At 39.9% G+C, this 19,594-nt stretch overlaps 1 protein-coding gene across 3 annotated transcripts in view; it reads left to right on the top strand.

The window, feature by feature from the left end:
* SPDYC (speedy/RINGO cell cycle regulator family member C) overlaps nt 1-19,594 on the top strand; it is a 43,156-nt gene that overhangs the window by 13,389 nt on the left and 10,173 nt on the right. For all 3 annotated transcript variants that reach the window (XM_073217548.1, XM_073217550.1, XM_073217549.1), the window contains exon 2: nt 98-145. In XM_073217548.1, coding sequence (XP_073073649.1) covers nt 98-145 — 48 coding nt within the window. The remainder of the gene's footprint in view (nt 1-97; nt 146-19,594) is intronic.

The following is a 19,594-nucleotide window of genomic DNA, read 5'->3' as shown; positions in this document are numbered from 1 at the left end:
AAAGCTTGTTTCAATTATTTGCAATTACAAATAATTATAATAATAATATAAAAAATAATACTCAAAATAAATGATATGTTTTTTCATGTTGTTGCAGGTGTGTCTTCAGGGTAAATTCCTAGAAGTGGCATCATTGGGCCAGAAGGTAAGTACATGTGTAGCTTTGCCAGACACTGTTATTTCCCTACAGAAGGCTGTACCAGTTTGCATTTCCATTGACAGCATAAAAGAAGGTCTTTTCCCTCCCCAGCCTCACCAACAGAATATGTGGTCCTACTGTTCATCGTTGCCAATCTGATAGGCGAGGAATGGTATTTCAGTGTTGACTTAATAGCAGCTTCTGAGCACTCCAAGAATCTGGCAGTGGCGTAGCTGAGAACTCTGACTCAAAGCTTCTCTTGAGCTAATCAAGCTGTTAGCTAAGGCTGCAGTCAGCCTAAGGCTAAAGCCTTCAGGGTCACTGTGTAAGCTCTCTCTCACATAGTTGAGGGCAGGCATTGGTTCTTGGCTGGAAACCTCCGTTCCCTGCCACCTGGGCCTCTCCGTGAGACTGCTCACAACATACTTTCCTTCAGAATAATTGATCCGAGAAAGAGAAAGTGAGAAAGGCCCAATATGCAAACCTTAGCTTTTCTTTAATAACCCAGTGTCAGGATTGGCATATTATCACTTCTGGTGTTTTTTATTGGTCCAACCCTGGTACAGTGTAGGGAGGGATTGTACAAGGTTTTGACTACTACCCTGGGGGATGATGGCTTTCAAATCATCCTTAGTTCTGTTGTTGTTTCTGGTATTTTTTGGCTATTTTTCCAGTATGAACTTTAGTATTAAGTTGTCTAATTTTAAGCTTCTTGATGTTTTCATTGGGGTTGAATTAAATTAATAAATTACTTGGTGAAGGGGGAGCCTAGCAAACATAATGTCCTCATGTAATTATAGATTAATGATACAAAAAAAATTAATAAATTAAACTTAAGAAGAACTGACATCTTTATAAAGTTGATGGAACCCCCATTCCAGGAACAGGGATATCTTCTTATTTGTTCACATATTCTTTTGTGTCTTTCAGCAATATTTTAAAATTTTCCTCATATGGGCTTTACAACATTTCTTGTTATGTTTATTCCTTGGTAATGATCTTCTTTGTTTCTGTTGTAAGTGAGTTCCTCTGCTATATCTTCTAACTGATTATTGTTTATGTATATAAAGACTGTTAATTTCCATGTGTTAATTTTGTATCTAGCCAACTTGTTCAAATATTTTATTGTCTGAGTTAGTTTTATCATTGATTCTCTTAGGTTTTATAGATGTACTATCATTATCTGTAAAATGGTGATAGTTTTACATCTTTTTTACCATTTCTTATGGTTGTAATTTATTTCTCTTATCTAATTGCATTGGCTACTACCGCTAGAAAAATGTTCAGTAGCAGAGATAGTGGACATCCTTGTCTTTGTTTCAGAAATGTCTCTAGTGTTTCTGCTTTTAGTAAATACAGACCACATATCATATATAACATATAATGTATATACATACACACATATATATTAGTTATATATCAATATTAATTATGTAATTAACATGCTATAATTATTTATTATGTATTATATATCCTATTTGTATGTATCTATACATGTGTTAAGATGCATACATATACATACTATATATAGTAAATAAATATCTTTAAATTCCTATTTTCATAAGTGTTTTTATAAATACAGGGTGTAGGTCACATTTGAAGGCTGTCTGTTGGCAGAATTCCCTCTTCCTTGGGGAAATGAGTCTTTTGTTCAGACTTTTCACTGATCAGATGAGGCCCACCCTTACTATGGAGAGCAATCTACTTTACACAAAGTCTACCAATTTAAATGTTAATCTCATCCAAACCATCTTTATAGAAACATCCAGAATGAAGTTTGCCACATATGTGGTCACCGTGGCCCAGCCAAAATGACATATAAAATTAACCATCACAAGAGCTCATTACTTTTTATCACTGAATAATATTCTATTTTATGAATATATACCACTGTTTTGGTTATCCATTCACTTATTGAAGTTAATCTTGGTTACTTTTTGTTTTTGGCAATCATGAGTGAAATTGGTATAATTACTCATGTGCAGGTTTTTGTGTGGAAAAAGAAGTTTCAATTTCTTTGGTAAATACCAAGGAGCACAATTGCTAGACTGTATGATAAGCATATGTTCTGTTTTATAAGAAACCACCAAACTGTCTTCCAAAGTGGCTGTACCATTTTTGCATTTCTTCCAGCAAAGAGTGAGAATTCCTATTGCTCTGCAGTTTCACCAGCATGTGGTATTGTCGGTGTTCTGAATTTTGGCCATTTGCATAGGTATGTAGTGGTATCTCAGTGTTAATTTGCATTTCCCTGATAACATGTGATGTGGAGCATCTTTTCATATGCTTATTTGCCATCTATGTATCTTTTTTCATGAGATATCTGTTAAGGTCTTTGCCCTTCACCTCTTTTTCCTACTCCCCCAACCCCCTCCCCCATGGCAACCACCAGTCTCTTCTTCGTGTCTATGAGTCTATTTCTGTTTTGATTGTTTTGTTTTTCAGAGTCCACATGTAACTGAAATCATACAGTATTTGTCTTTCTCTGCCTGGCTTATTTCATTTAGCATAATACCCTCCAGGTCCATCCATGTTGTTGCAAATGACAAGATTTCCTTTTTTAGGGCTGAGCAATATCTCATTGTATATATGTAGCACATCTTTATCTATTCATCTATTGATGGATACTTAGCTTGCTTCCATACCTTGGCGATTATAAGTAATCTGATTTTATTTTTAATCCTGGCAACCCCAGGAGTTGTCCCTGACTCAGGGATGCCTGTTGTTTTGCTAGTGTTTGGTCAGAGGTTGTGCTTAAGCTCCTGTGTTAGTGAGACTGCTTCTGTGTTGGTCCCTCCCTGCTTCTGACCACAGATAAGAGGGGGGAGACACGATTAGATATCGAAGATCTGAAAGGACCAGCCAGGGGACTTGAGGCATAACAGCACAAGAGTGGTGCTGAGAGGGCTCCCCTCATATTTATTGAGCCAATAAATGTTAGCAACAATAGCATTTTGTGTAGGGATCCAACACACAATCATTAGTTCTCAGCTGTCTCCAGTCTCTTGGGGCGTGATGTTCCTTCATGGTGAACAATGAAAGGGCAGTCATGTCACAGAAACTGTTTTGCTCTTGATCACGCATTATGAATTACAAGAAAAATAATCAAGTCAGGTATGATTATACATTTGATTTATATATTAATCCCACATTTCCCCCTTATTTTTTTAATAAAATGTTTAAGTAGTAGGTAGACATATAAAGATTACAGTTTCTAATAGAAAGCTTTTAACACAGTTTACTTTTTCATAAAACATAATCTATTGTTTCAATCTCATGATGTAAACTAAAGATGGAAAGTAGAGTTTAGTGCAGTAGGAAGGCAAGTGTAGGTGGTCAGGTCCGTGCCTACAGACTAGGTATTGATCAGAGTGAGACAAGGGCAACGAAATAGCCATGGGTGCAGAAGATTTCTCTCAAAACTGGGGGGGTGAGGTTCTAAACCTCACCTCTGTTGACCCCCAATTTCTCACCTGATGGCCCCCATGTGACTGTGCCTGTCTTAGGTTGTTCCTCCCTTGAGGAATCTTACCCGTCTCTGGCTAACCAGCCATCTTCCAGGGCCATACAGGGAGATAGATGTAAAGTTAGTAAGTGAGAGAGAAGCAATATTGTTTGAAAAAGGTTAGCTTTTTACTTCTTTGCAGATTTATGTCTCATGGCTTCTATGCCCAGCACTTGTCTTGAGGCATCCTTACCACTTGGAAGAATTGTGATACTCTGTAATTTTAAGTATGAGGCATGAATTCTAGGAAAGGACTGTATTTAGAAAGGAAGAAGAAAAGCTATAGAAGTAGCAGATGGAAGAAAATATGAGAAGATTGATTATTTCTTTGACATAACTTCTTGTAGAGTAACGTAAGCATGTATAGGTTTTAACAAACTACTAATTAAATTACGTACACACCTTAACAGAACAGGAATACAGATACATAACAAAAGCAGACCTACAATTACTGGCCATAGCCAATGAAACCAAGAAAACCAGTTAGGTAACCCAGACATCTGTGAAAACTTATTAATATGATGATGAATATTATCTAATTGATTTTGAATAGTTTGAGAAAAATCAGACAAGTTAACATAACACATTCCTGGAAACTGTTCACATCCCCTATGTTCTTTTAACAGCAGATAGTCTACAGTAGTGCAATTCTGAAGCACCGCAACTCATACTTCTCCTAGCTCTTGATTGAGTTCAGCTAATATAGAAGAAGTCAAATTCGTTGCTTTACTATATGCACAAGCCAATTTAGATATCTCCTTTTGCATTCCAGCAACAAGTCCAGGAGCTGGCGGGAGAAATGCAGCTGCAGTTGCAACAGAGGCAGGATCTAAAAGCCTCAAGTTGTCATCACAATCAGACAGCAGAGCTCGGGGAAGTCTTTTGTGATTATTTCCAGGATAATCTATTAGAGCAGGAAGAATGCATCCCATGCCACAAACACCTCGATAATGTGAAGAGAGGGCTTGATATGTTTTGTTATTACACAAAAATACCCAACCGTCTGGAAGTCTATATCCAGAAGACCATTTTACATTGATTGTAGAATTATAATAAGAAGGTGCATGAGTGCAATTAACACATACACCGTCAGTGATTATAGTAGTGCTAACAGGTAAATTTTATTGAACATCGGAAGTGAGAGTACTAGGAGTAAGAGTAATATTTATGCCTGATAAGTTAGTAACACCGTAAGAGGAAGTCCTATGCCTACTGAATTCTTCTTCAGCAGTCCACCGATAGAGGAATCTCCTGCCACACAAAAGGATGACTTGTGTAATCCCTGGCTCCCGAGTTGTAACCACAAGTTAGGTGAAGAGAAATTATTTTCTGGAATGAGTGATACATTTATAGACACATAACTACTTTTATATAACATGTCAGGAGTTCCCTTTTGAAACTTCTCACAGGTATAATTGCTAATATCTTCTTGAGTCAAAATTGTCTTATAACTATCGTAACGATCATTATCTCTAACAGATTGATCAGTAACATTACACCATCCAAGTTTTCCTCCATCCTTTTGTCTATATATTTCTTCACCATCCTTTTCCCATACTATAGGGCCCACAGGAGTGGAGCAAGTAGATAAGCAATGAAGAACTACACCATGGCCTAAGTGGGGGGGGCTATCTACGCTTGCTGTTATAACCCAAGCCTGTGTAGTATGTACATGCATAAGTGCTATTATTGGGAATGAAAACAAAGGTGCTATCTTTTGATGGGTTTCAGTTTTCTGTGTCTGACATACAGGCCTTTGTCAAGGTTTTTTGATGGTCATCCTCTGGAATGACTCTTCGAGAGGATGTTGACGTTGGTTCTTCTTCATATCGTATCTTGATTCGTTCTCTGGGCAGCCAAATCAGGCGTTGATCCTCTGTAACAACACAAACAAGCCCTTTGCCCCACACTTTGATATGACCTTTATACCATTGTGAAGAACCTATTGGAGACCACCGCATAGGAACTGCTGTTGTTCTAGAAAAAGAAATATTATCAGAAAAATACATTTCCATAGCTGATCGTCCGTCACTCTTTAAAAGATCAAAATTAAGGATATGTAAAGCATGCATTCATCATTGATTTGCAGTTAATTTTATCATATTGGGGAGTAATCCCCTTTTTGTTTTAATAAATAATGCTTAAGAGTAAGATGATGATGTTTAATTAGAGCTTGACATGTAGAGTTATAAGGAATGCCTGTTTATGACTGATATTATATAACTGAAAGAATTTTCTTAGCATAGAGGGGAGGTAAACTGGACCGTTGTCAGTTTTTATGGTGGCAGGAATGCCTAGTACTGCAAATGCTTGTGAAAGATGAGTGATAACCTGGTGAGATCGTTCTCCTGTTAAGGCCGTGGCCCATGAAGCAGAAGAGTAAGTATCAATGGAAACATGAACATGTTTGAGAGTTCCAATTTAGGAACGAAAGTAACATCCATTTGCCGTAGGGCATTAGGACGCGTTCCCCTGGGAATGGTTCCAGCTTGTAAATGAGTAGAATTAATTTGAGAACAGGTTCGACAAGAATTCAAAATATTCTGAACTTCAGATAGAGAGAAAAACGCTTTTGTAAAGTAAAGGAGGCTAGCATGAGTCAGGTCATGATAGCATTGAGCCGGTGAGTAATTAACCAAAGAAACAATCTTGTCTACTTTGTCATTATAGTACGATAAAGGACCTGGTAAATTAGAATGTGATCGTATATGAGTGATAAAGAAGGGGTGTTGATGTTGACGGATACATGTCTGTAATTGAGAGAATAAAGTGTTAACCGGGGATTGTACGGTGCCCAACGTTGTAGTTTCTAATAGAGGAACAGAAAAGGCAGCATAAACAGAGTCAGTAACAATATTGAGAAGACCTGGAAAATCTTGCAGAGCTTGCAATACAGCGTATAACTCATTTTGTTGTGCAGAAGTAAAAGACGTTTGAAAAGTTTTTGACAAACCAGAGCAAGTTGTATAGAATGCTTTAAAAGATTTTGTACCACCTGTAAAACAGGTAACAGTGTTTAAAAGTGGATTAGGAGAAGTTTTTTGAGGAAGGATCCATTGATGGTGCTGAAAAAAGGAAAATAATTTATTCTTAGGGTAATGACAGTCAGTATTTCCTAAAAAATCAGAAAGTGAAATTTACCAATGAGTATTTTCTTGAAATACTTGAATAATATTTTGTTTAGACAATGGAAGAATAATGGAGTGAGGACCTTGACCAATCATCTGTCTTAATTCCTTTGAGGATAATGAAGGCTACTTTGTCGCTGTAAGGTTGTAACGAGGGTTTAGTTTGATACTGTAAAAATATCCATTCTAGCCAACCATCATATTGACAGAGCAATCCTGTGGGAGAATGGGGTGTAAAGTAAATTAATAAAAGCAAGGGTTTGTGTAAGTCAATTTTTGATAATTGAGCTTTTTGAATGTGTTGTTCTATCCATTTGAGCTCTTCCTCAGCCTTTGAGGTTGAGTCTCTAGGACTATTAAGATCTGGGGGTCCTTTCAAGGTATTGAAAAGATGTTATATTTTATAAGTAGGAATACCTAATAAGGGTCAGATCCAATTGATATCTCCTAATAGTTTTTGAAAATTATTTAAAGTTTTAAGAAGGTCTCTCATCTGAATTTTCTGAGGAATTATTGAATTTTCTTGAATTTTATTCCCAAGTAATTCATTGGGTATTGTATTTGTATTTAATCGGGGGCTATTTGTAAGCCCCATTGTTTTAATTTAGCTTCAGTCTCATTGAGAATAGTAGTAAGAGACAGATGTTTAGGTAGGGCTATAAGAATATCATCCATATAATGAATGATATAAGCTGAGGGCCATTTTTTATGTACAGGTTGAAGAGCCCTGTGCACATAATTTTGACAAACTGTAGGGCTGTTTAACATTCCTTGAGGAAGTACTTTCCACTGGAACCTTTCTGAAGGGGCCTGTAAATTTAAGGAGGGGACAGTGAAAGCAAACTTTTCCCTGTCTGCTATGGCTAAAGGAATCGTAAAAAAACAATCTTTAAGATCAATGATAGCCATGTTTCAGTCCTTTGGAATCATAACCGGAGAAGGGAGGCCTTGTTGTAAAGGTCCCATAGGTTTAAGGACTGCACTGATTTGTCTTAAGTCATGTAAGAGTCTCCAGTTTCCTGACTTCTTTTTTTAACAAATACAGGGAAATTCCACGGGCTTGTGGAGAATTCTAATCTGTCTATCTGAAGCTGTTCTTGAACTAATGTGTGTAAGGCTGCCAGTTTTTCTCCACTGAGGGGCCGTTGATCTACCCAAACAGGTTGGGTGGTCCACTGTAATGGTATAGGAGCTGGCAGCCGTGTATCAATGACCCCTAAGAAAAAGACTGAATTGATGAAGGTTCATCAAAAGACAGTGTAGCTTGCCATTGCTGCGTCAGGTCTTGTCCCCAGAGACTAATTGCTACATCAACAATTAAAGATTTCAGTAAAGCTAATTGTTTCTCAGGGCTAGACAATGTAAGATAGCTGAACTTTGCCATGCTTGAGAGGCTGTACCAATGCCTGAAACTTGAATGTGCTTTTCTTGTTTGGGCCAATTTTTCAGCTGATGTTTAAGAGCAATTACAGACACATCAGCCCCTGTGTCTAACAATCCTGTAAAAGAGTTGCCTGAATACAGACCTTGTATTGAGGTCTGTCAGATGTGATTTTTGTATTAAGCTATATTTGTTTATTTGTACTTCCAAATCCACCCTGTCTCCTTTCATAGGGTGTTGTTGAAGGTGGGAGATAGGGGAGTAAAAGCAATTGGGCAGTTCTTTCTCCTTGATGTATATATAATTCTTTATCGGATGACACCATTATTTTAATCTTACCTATATAATCTTGATCAATAACCCCAGATCTTACTGTTAATCCTTTTAATGTCTAACTGCTGCGGCCCAAAAGTAATCCTACAGAATTGATTGGTAAAGGGCCAAAAATTCCTGTACTAAGTAACTGGACTCCTTGTGATGGGTGTAAATATACAGATTGAGAAGAGACAAGATCTACAGCAGCACTTCCTTTAGTTGCTGCTTGTAAATCATGCCATGTTCTTTTAACTGGAGAAGGTGCCTCTCTATTATTTTCTAGGGCCTCAGAGGCTGGCCCAGTTGAAGGTTTAAAGGCTGAGTCCCATTGATAGGATTACCATCTTTATCAAATTTTGAATGACATTCATTAGACCAATGTCCCCCTTTTTTACATTTTGGGCAAACGGACGGTGGTTTATTTTTGAAATTTGGCTCTTTTGTCCTTTTTTTGTGATCGACAGTCCTTTTTTCATATGTCCTTGTTTGCCACACCAAAACATTTCAAATTGTTTGAACTTCCCCTCGACTTTCCTTTCATAGCGGTGGCTAGTAAATTAGCTTGATATGTAGGGGAACCTACATCTGCACAGGCCTTGATATAATCTTCCACTCTAGCCCCCGCAGCTTTTAAAGGTCTAAGAACTCTCTGACACTCTGTATTTGCATTATCATAGGCTAACATCTGCAACAGCAGGTCTCTCAAATCTGGGTGTACGACTGTCCTTCTTAAATTATCTTGCAATCTCACAAGAAAGTCAAGATATGGTTCATTAATTCCCTGTTTAAGTTCACTAAATGGTAAGGCAGGCTTTCCAGCTGCTTGAATTTTTTCCCAGGCTTTTAGGCAACACAAACGTACTTGCGTTACTGCCGTGTCATCGTACCCTGCTTGTCTATCTAACTGCAGCCAATCTTCTTGTCTTACTAGTTGTTCAGCAGTTATAAGAATTGGAGGATCGGCACGCTGATTTCTCAAAGCTTGTGCTTTTGCTTCTTCATACCACCACGTCTTAAATTGTAAAAAATCAGAAGAGTCTAGACAAGTATGAGCCAATAAATCCCAATCATGAGGGATCATCCTTTCTTGTTCTGCCAACCCCCTCAAGAGACCCACAATGTATGCAGAATTAGTACCATAAGAGGGAACAGCCTGTTTAAAGTCTTTTAATGTCTAATAGGTGTATAAAGTGCTCTGACTCCTCCTTGTGGAAAATAAGGATCCTCATTTGACCCAAAAGGAGCTAAATTAACTGGTGCCACTAAGGGTGTCAGGTAAGCATCTCTATCACCCTCCCCCTGGGCTTTGTGTATTCCTGCCGTGAAGGCAGACGCAGGAGGAACAGGAGCTGAGGGTCTTTTACGATGAGAGGAACGAATGGGACTCTCGTCCCGTCCGTCTCTGAGGAGGACCAAGAGGAGGCAGACGGATGTGGGGATGAAGGCCGCTTACTTGATTTCACCACATCATCTCAGAGTTCCCTCTCACACTCGTGTGTGTCTGATTTGGTTTCGGACAGTGGGGGAGTTTGCAGAAGTTGCAAGGCGAGAGTGATCAGATTACATAAAGACCAAACAGGCCCCGGGATAACATCCCCGTGTCTGTGAGCTTTTTAAAAATATCTTAATGCATTAACCCAATCAGCTTGTTTAAGGGTTCCCTGTGGTGGCAACCAGTAACAATGTTTTTTAATATATTTGTGAAGTTTAACAAAATCCTTTTTAGAAGTTTTCACTCCTTATGTTTTTAGGAGGGCACGGAGTAATTTTAAATAACCCTCCAGTTTAGCTGCTTTAGATTCGTTTTGGCCCATTATAGTGCCCCTGACGTCTCCACCCTGTCCCTACGTACGCTTTACCGGGAGTCCTACCGGGACCGATGATCTTCGGAGCTTCCCCGCTCTGAGTTTTCGGGTCCCTGTTTGGGCGCCACTTGTCGGTCCCTCCCCGCCTCTGACCCGCGGATAAGGGGGGAGACACGATGAGATGTCAAAGATCTGAAAGGACCAGCCGGGGAACTCGAGGCTTAACAGGGCAAGAGTGGTGCTGAGAGGGCACCCCTCGTATTTATTGAGCCAATAAATGTTAGTTAGCAACAACTGAATTTTGTGTAGGAATCCAATACACAATCATTAATTCTCAGCTGTCTCCAGTCTCTTGGGGCGTGACGTTCCTTCGTGGTGAACAGGTTCCTACATGGGGAACAATGCAAGGGCAGTCACGCCACAGAAACTGTTTTGGTCTTGATCACGCATCATGAATTACAGGAAAAATAATCAAGTCGATATAATTACACATTTGATTTATATATTAATCCCACACTTCTGTTGCTTCTTTTTTTTAAATGAAACAGTTTTATTTTTATTTGCATTTAACATGATTATATACATTCATGTGCCTAACAAGATCTGTAATGTTTTATTAAAAATACAGTACAATAACATTCAACGTGAGGAAGTTCATATTTATATATATTTTCCTTCATAAGTAATGCTGTGAGCTACTAAATTCAAGCACTCTGATGCACAAGTGGCTAGTGTCTTGAATTACCTGAGCTTATTCAAACACCGTAAAAAAAAACAAAGACAGTTCAGTGCAATGATTATATAGAAATTAGTCATCTACTTAAATACTATATTAAGATATGCCTAAAGAATTTTACATTAGAACTGCTAGCCTAGTTACCCTTTATCCCTGGAATGAACAATGACAAAGACTGCCAGAGACATTGGGAGAAACATCTACGGAGTATTCTGTTTAATAAGTTGTGTTTATACACTATTAACCTGCCTTGTCAGAACAATGGTTGCTAGGTTTAAAAGCTACACAATTTGAAATATGGTGAGGCTTCTGCCCTGTATTGATGGGTCTGTTTCGTGGCTTGGAGAATGTCTTCAGATCTGCCCCATATCCTGCCCTGATTGCCTCCAAGCCCATGCAGCCTAGTACAGGTGCACAGCCTTCCCAGTCCCCAGGGTAGACCGTGGTCCCAGAAGGCCTCTTCTTGCCTGTCTCTTCCCTTGATTCTTTATATTAAATTTCTGGTTGCCCCAATTCTTGCTACCAGGATCAAGGAGCTATGAGTATCCCCATAATTGCTGTCCAGCAAGATCTCCCCTGCGTTCAATAATGCTAATAGGCATTGTTCCAAATAAAATCAGTTCCTTCAGGCGGGACTGTGGGACTCTTCATCCTCACGGCCTGCCTTTCCACATGGGCGGAACCTCTGCTCCCCCACCCCCCACCATGGGAACTGGGGCCGGGAAAGAATCCCATTATCTGTAAGAGTGGTTTGGGTGGTAAATAGTAGTCCTTGGTCTTCTCGGCTGTTCCCTCTTGGCAAGGAGAGAGTCGGGGCATGAGCCATAGGGATCGAGTGTTTTAGGCCTGTCCTGCCTGTTACTGAGCTTCTTCCCTTCAAGTAGGGGTTGTGCGGTGTGTGTGTGATTGGGGGGTGCTCATTTGCTGCATCTTCCCGGAGCAGGGCTTCCATGACAGACACTGACAGCCTGCCAGTCTGCATTGCAACCTTAGCTCTCTGTGGGGGAATGGGGATTGGAGTGGGAGGGGGAGCCCCCGTTTTCTTGGCTGGAAATCTCTTGCTTCCAAGAATGCTTCAATGAATGCTTCTGCATCTGTTCATCTGTTCAATATACCCTTAAGGTAATGTCCAGATTTTAAATAATTGGGTTTTTTAAATGTCCAGTTAAATAGTGGTTTTACTGGGGAGACGGTCTACTGAGCACCTTAGTCTCCTGTTCCAGAAATCAGTCTCCTAAGACTTAAAGAAATTTCTTGTGTCAGGGGTTATTTTCCTTCTCATCATTTCTTATTTGTTATATATATTTTATCCACCTTTTTTCTTGAACAAGTGAGCTAGTAGTTAGTTAGTTTTCCCTAAAATCCAGGTCTAATTTCTAATCTCAATTTAATTAATCTCTGCTTTTATTTTTGTTCTTTCCATCTTTGTGCTTTCTTTTGGTTAACTTTGTTGTTCTTTTTCTAGTTTTTTCTTTTTTGGGAAATTCATGTCATTCTTCTGTTTATAAAGATAAAAATGTTTAGAACTTTCCTCTGACCATTGCTTTAAATATTTCTCATAGTCTGATAGTATTTTCATTGTCCTATTTTTAAGAAATTATGTATTCCAATTGGTTTTCACTTAATTACTTTTGTTCTTGTCTTTGTTAATGATTACTCATTACATTATGCTCAGAATATTGTTTATAATATTTCTTCTTTATTGAATTTACTGGTGATTTCTTGGTGACTAAATGTATGATTAACTTTCTGTGAATGTTTTGTTTCTTTGGATTCATTGATATTTCTTCTAGGGGGAATTATCCTCAGCTGATGTGTGTTGGATTCTATTTTCTGACTGTTTTGGTTTCTGATAACAGTTCCCTATGGATGCGTTAATCCTCTTGTGCCGTTGCTGTAGTGGGGTGATCTATAGGTTCCCTGCTCAATAGCACACTATGTCAATATAGCAAAGTCCAGGAAGTTCAGTGGATTTGTATGTTTGGCGGGGGGAGGGGTGTGTGTCCTCCGGTTTTTTTTTTTTTGTCATGTAAGACCCTAAATTTTTCCCTTTTGTATTTTTCACCCTTCATCACTCAGTTGCCTGGGGACACATCTTGCGCATTTTGGTCATTTTCTTTCCTCCCAGACGCTATGCATTTTAAAGACTGACTCTTCAAATCCCATATACTAAGTCCCTATCCTGTCTATACGCTCTGATCTCCCAGGACATTTTCCTAGTATTTTCGGATCGCGGGAGGACTTCGTCTTTCTGGTGGAGGTTCCAGATCAACCCTGGGCGCGGTGGCCAACGCCCGCTTCCCTCCTGCGTCTTTCTTTCACGAAGCCCCGTGGCGAGCGTTTAGGTCCGCTCTGCGATTTGGTGTGTTTTCTATTTACAGTTATTGTGAAGCTTGGACATTCTCTACTTTCAGGTTAAGCTGAGGATGTGGTTTCTGCAGTTTTATTTCCCATTCTTGTTGCTCTTTGTTTTGGGAGGAAACACTAGGAGACGGGGACCCAGGCGGCTGCAGCGGCTCTCAGCTACCCGGAAGTCCTCCGCTTTTTTGCAACTTCATAAGGCGGAGGTTAGCTCGTTAACTTCCACCCTTTCTTATTTTTTAATATTTGCAGTTGAAGTCATAAATGCTTAAGGGTTGTTAATTGTGTCCCCAGTTTTGACATACGATATTTTCTTTACGATCGAAATACAAAACAATGCGAATCTATGATTTATTTTCTACTTTCTGTTGTATTTTTTTTCTCTTTGACCCAGAAATTTCATAAAACGTTTCTTAATTTCAAATTAGGTACGATGTTTGTCTACTTATGTTTGTTGGCAGTGTTTCACTGAATTGCATTGTGGTTAAAAAAAACAGACTGAATGATTTTAATTTTTTGACATTAATTGGGTTGCCTTATGATCTAGAATTTGATCAGTTTATTTGAAAATGTTCTGTATATGCTTTTCTGCATATTCTGCAAATATGCAGTGCTCCATATTTGTCCACTAGGCCAAATTTGCAAACCATATTCTTCATATCTTTGACATCCTTGCCTAAATGCGCTACTGCATCCACGATTGTGATTTGTTTTCCTTGTGGTTCTAACCATTTATATATGTATGTATATACTCACATATCTGACAAATGTATATATTTACATCTTTATTGCTTATTGATTTTAAAAGTAAATAAATTTAAAATTTTTATATATTTTAAAAATCGTGCATAAGCACCCTCTTTCTCTCTAGTAATGCTGTTAACCTGAAATGTATTTTTTTTTCTGATATGAACATAGCTATTTAAGCTTTCTTTTAGTTTTTGCCTGGTTTTGTTTCTATCTATCCTTGTACTTCCAAACTATCTATATCCTTGTTTTTTGGGGGGGTATCATTAATATACAATTACATGAGCAACATTATGGTTACTAGACTCCCTCCATCATCAAGTCCCCCCCCCACATAGCCCATTACAGTCACTGTCCATCAGCGTAGTAAGATGCTATAGTCATTACATGTCTTCTCTGTATATACTGCCTTTCCTGTGTCTCTCTCCCGCTAGATTATGTGTGATGATGGTAATGCCCCATTTCCCCCCTTATCCCTCCCTTCTCACCCATCCTCCCCAGTCCCTTTCCCTTTGGTAACTGTTAGTCCATTCTTGGGGGATTCTGTGAGTCTGCTGCTGTTTTGTTCCTTCAGTTTTTGCTTTGTTCTTATACTCCACAGATGAGTGAAATCATTTGGTACTTGTCTTTCTCCACCTGGCTTCTTTCACTGAGCATAATACCCTCTACCTCCATCCGTGTTGTTGCAAATGGTACGATTTGTTTTCTTCTTAGGGCTGAATAATATTCCATTGTGTATATGTACCACATCTCCTTTATCCATTCATCTACTGATGGACACTTAGGTTGCTTCCACTTCTTGGCTATTGTAAATAGTGCTGCGATAAGCATAGGGGTGCATCTGTTTTTTTCAAACTGGGCTGCTGTATTCTTAGGGTAAATTTCTAGGAGTGGAATTCCTGGGTCAAATGGTATTTCTATTTTGAGTTTTTTGAGGAACCTCCATACTGCTTTCCACAATGGTTACATCCCCACCAGCAGTGTAGAAGGGTTCCCCTTTCTCCACATCCTCGCCAACATTTGTTGTTGTTTGTCTTTTGGATGGTGGCGATCCTAACTGGTATGAGGTGATATCTCATTGTGGTTTTAATTTGCATTTCTCTGATATTAGTGATGTGGAGCATCTTTTCATGTGCCTGTTGGCCAGCTGAATTTCTTCTTTGGAGAAGTCTCTGTTCAACTACTCTGCCCATTTTTTAAATTGGCTTATTTGCATTTTGTTTGTTGAGGTGCATGAGCTCTTTATATAATTTGGATGTCAACCCCTTATGAGATATGTCATTTACAAATATATTCTCCCATACTGTAGGATGCCTTTTTGTTCTACTGATGGTGTCCTTTGCTGTACAAAAGTTTTTTAGTTTGATATAGTCCCACTTGTTCATTTTGGCTTTTGTTTCCCTTGCCCAGAAAGATATGTTCATGAAGAAGTTGCTCATGTTTATGTCCAAGAGATTTTTGCCTATATTTTTTTCTAAGAGTTTTATGGTTTCATGACTTACATTCAGGTCTTTGATCCATTTTGAGTTTACTTTTGTGTATGAGACTAGACAATAATCCAGTTTCATTCTCTTACATGTATCTGTCCAGTTTTGCCAACACCAGCTGTTGAAGAGGCTGTCATTTCCCCCATTGTATATCCATGGCTCCTTTTTCATATATTAATTGACCATATATGCTTGGGTTAATAGCTGGACTCTCTATTTTGTTCCACTGGTCTATGGGTCTCTTCTGCCAGTACCAAATTGTCTTGATTACTGTGGCTTTGTAGTAGAGCTTAAAGTCATGGAGCGTAATTCCTCCTGCTTTATTCTTCCTTCTCAGGATTGCTTTGGCTATTTGGGGTCTTTTGTCATTCCACATGAATTTTAGACCTATTTGCTGTAGTTCATTGAAGAATGCTGTCAGTATTTTGATAGGGATTGCATTGAATCTGTAGATTGCTTTAGGCAGGATGGCCATTTTGACAATATTAATTCTTCCTAGCCAAGAGGATGGGATGAATTTTCATTTATTAGTGTCCTCTTTAATTTCTCTGAAGAGTGTCCCGTAGTTTTCAGGGTATAGGTCTTTCACTTCCTTGGTTAGGTTTATTCCTAGGCATTTATTCTTTTTGATGTAATTGTGATTGGAATTGTTTTCCTGATTTCTCTTTCTGCTAGTTCATCATTAGTGCATAGGAATGCAACAGATTTCTGTGTATTAATTTTGTATCCTGCAACTTTGCTGAATTCAGATATTGGTTCTAGTAGTTTTGGAGTGGAGTCTTTAGGGTTTTTTATGTACAATATCATGTCATCTGCAAACAGTGACAGTTTGGCTTCTTCCTTACCTATCTGGATGCCTTGTATTTCTTTGTGTTGTCTTATTGCTGTGGACGACCTCCAGAACCATGTTGAGTCAAAGCAGGAAGAGTGGGAATCCTTGTCTTGTTCCCGATCTTAGCAGTACAGCTTTCAGCTTCTCGCTGTTCAGTATGATGTTGGCTGTGGGTTTATCATATATGGCCTTTATTATGTTGAGGTACTTGTCCTCTATACCCATTTTGTTGAGAGTTTTTATCATGAATGGATGTTGAATTTTGTTTAATGCTTTTTCAGCATCTATGGAGATGATCATGTGGTGTTTGTCCTTCTTTTTGTTGATGTGGTGGATGTTGATGGATTTTTGAATGCTGTACCAACCTTGCATCCCTGGGATGAATCCCACTTGATCATGGTGTATAATCCTCTTGATGTATTTTTGAATTTGATTTGCTAATATTTTGTTGAGTATTTTTACATCTATGTTCATCAGGGATATTGGTCTGTAGTTTTTTTTTGTGTGGTGTCTGCCTGGTTTTGGTATTAGAGTGATGTTGGCTTCATAGAATGAGTTTGGAAGTATTCCCTCCTCTTCTATTTTTGGAAAACTTTAAGGAGAATGGGTATTATGTCTTCTCTAAATGTCTGATAAAATTCGGTGGTGAATCCATGTCCAGGGGTTTTGTTCTTGGGTAGTTTTTTTAATTACATATTCAATTTTGTTGCTGGTAATTGGTCTGTTTAGATTTTCTGTTCTATATCCTTGATTTATGTATATCTTTTATAAAGAGCATGCAGTGCTAATTTATACTATTTTGTAAATAGTCTATTAATTGGCATATAAATTATGCTGTGATAAAGTCTCAAAGGTGTCCACATCCCAATCCTGAACCTGTGAACATGTCTCATATAGTAAAATGGGCTTCGCAGATGTGATTAAGGGTGCTGAGATGAAGAGATGATCCTGGATTGTTCACATGGGCCCAGTGTAATGAGGAGGGTCCTTAAAAGTAGAAGAGTGGTGAGAGTCATAGATTTGAAGATGCTCTGCTGTTGTCTTTGAAGATGGAGAAAGGTGGCCACCAGCCAAGGAATGCAGGTGCGCCCCACAAGGAGTGATACCTCGCTGAAAGTGTGATTTTGGCAGAGTGAGACCCATTTTGGCTTCTTACCTCCAGAACCATAAGATAATAGATTTGTATTGTACTAAGCCACTAAGTTTGTGGTAATTTGTTGCAGTCATAAATAGAGATCCAATACAAAAACAACTCCAAAATCTCAGTGGCTTTCAAAAACAAACATTTATTTCCTGTGTGTATTATATGCCCCATACAGCTTGGCTTTGCTCCAGGTCTTCTTTATTCCAGACCCCAGACTACAGAGGCTGCTCCTACCTGAGGCACCAGGCCCAGGGCATGGCAAGGGCAGAGCACCCTTGGAGCCCTTAAAGGTTCTGCTCAGGTGTGGCATAAGCCTTTTGTGCCCAAATTCCATTGGTGGAAGCAAGCCACATGGTTAAGCATAACTGGGGGTAGAGAATAGAATTGTTGCAGAAGGAAGGACACCTTGTCCTATTGGGAGGGGCTGGCGTGTATGAAGGCCCTCAGGCAAGGGGGTTGGGGGTGGGAGTAGGCAGGGGTGACAGAAGAAGGTAAGACGCTGGTCTAGCTGGGGAGCAGTAACTGATGGGCAGGACCAGGGATGTGGCTGGAGAGGTGAGTGAGGGCAGATGGTGCAGAGCCTTGTAAGGCATTTATTCATCCAACAGATGTGAGCTACATGCTTCCACGGTAGGTGCTGGGGCAGGGCTGGGGGGCCTGGGGGATGGACAGGGTGACAACGTCCCTGCTCTTAAGGCGGTGCCCACTGGGAGGAACACATGAGAAGTGAATAAACAGGAAGATGACTGCAGATAGTAATTAGGTAAGTGCCCAGTTAAGGAGTTTGTGTTTTGTTAAAAGGACTTTTTTTTAAAGGTTCATGGAAGCTCTAGAGGGTCAAGAGCCCAGGGTGTCGGGAGACTGTTTAGGGGCACATTGAGGTCATCAAGCAGGAGATGACACCCCCTTGGCCCAGGGTGGAGGCATTGGGGAGGAGGGGTGGTCATAGATTAGGGAGATATTTCTGAGCTAGAATCCACAAGATTTAGTGGGGAATTGGATGTTGGGGTCAAGAAAGAAGGTAGAAATGCTTCCAAATACTCATCCAAGAGAACACTGGTCAGCAAGGGGAATGAAGCAGCAGCATGATGGGATCCCACCCAAAAGCAGACCTACTACGTGTTCCTATTTACATAAAGTTTCAAAACAGGCCACAGAAACTATGATGAGAGAGTGAGGAATAGTGATTAGCCTTAGGAGGTGGGAAGGACTAGAGCCTGCGAGGGGGCCTGAGGGGCCTCTTGTCACGGGCTCCGTCTTGACCTGGTGCTACAGCAGCAGGGCTCCATCATCACGTGGCAGTCTTCCCTCGGCACGTCTGCATCTGGTGTGTTCTGAGGGATCATCTGGCTGCTGATGTCTGGCCTGTGCACTTTCCTGTGTGGCTCCTATGCTGCAATAAAACTTTACTTAAAAACAATGACTCCCAGTTTTGTGTTATGTCATTTTTCAGCAGCTCTTGGTAAGTAGATGGGAACCTGGGGAAGGAATAGTACATGGCGGCAGATATTGAGTTGACTGGAGAAAGCAAATGGAGATGTCCAGGAGGCAGCTGGAGGCCCCCGTGTGGACTCGGAGGAGCGTCAGGGCTGGGAGGGACCTTTGGTATCTCTGGAAGAATTTAATCCCAGCAGAACAGGAACAGATGAGACAATTCAGGGAGCAAATCAGGGAGCATATGCAGGCCCAGAACCAGGCCAGCAAAGCTGGCTGCCCTCTGCCTCCAGGACCCATGCTCTATGGCAACCCATTGGCCTTGCCCACTCAGGGCCCATTGCCAGCTTCTCCACCCAGCATCTGCCGAGGCCTCTCTGCTCGAGTGCGGCCTCGTGCACATCTGGCCAAGACAGCTTGGAAGCCCCAGGTCTCTGGCTCCTTCTATAGTGGCCTGCCCTTGGCTGCCTCTCTCTTCTCTCTGGTTTTTGTCCATTTTCTGGGGCTTCTGGACTTCTTCAGAGATGGGAGAATCCCTGCCTTTGAAATCCTTCCTATAATCCAACCCCCCAAAATTTGA

Source organism: Manis javanica, chromosome 11 (genome assembly GCF_040802235.1).
Source record: "Manis javanica isolate MJ-LG chromosome 11, MJ_LKY, whole genome shotgun sequence".
Classification (NCBI taxonomy): Eukaryota; Metazoa; Chordata; class Mammalia; order Pholidota; family Manidae; genus Manis; species Manis javanica.
Note: the sequence above shows the minus strand (reverse complement) of the source record. Positions and strands in the feature narration are given on the sequence as shown.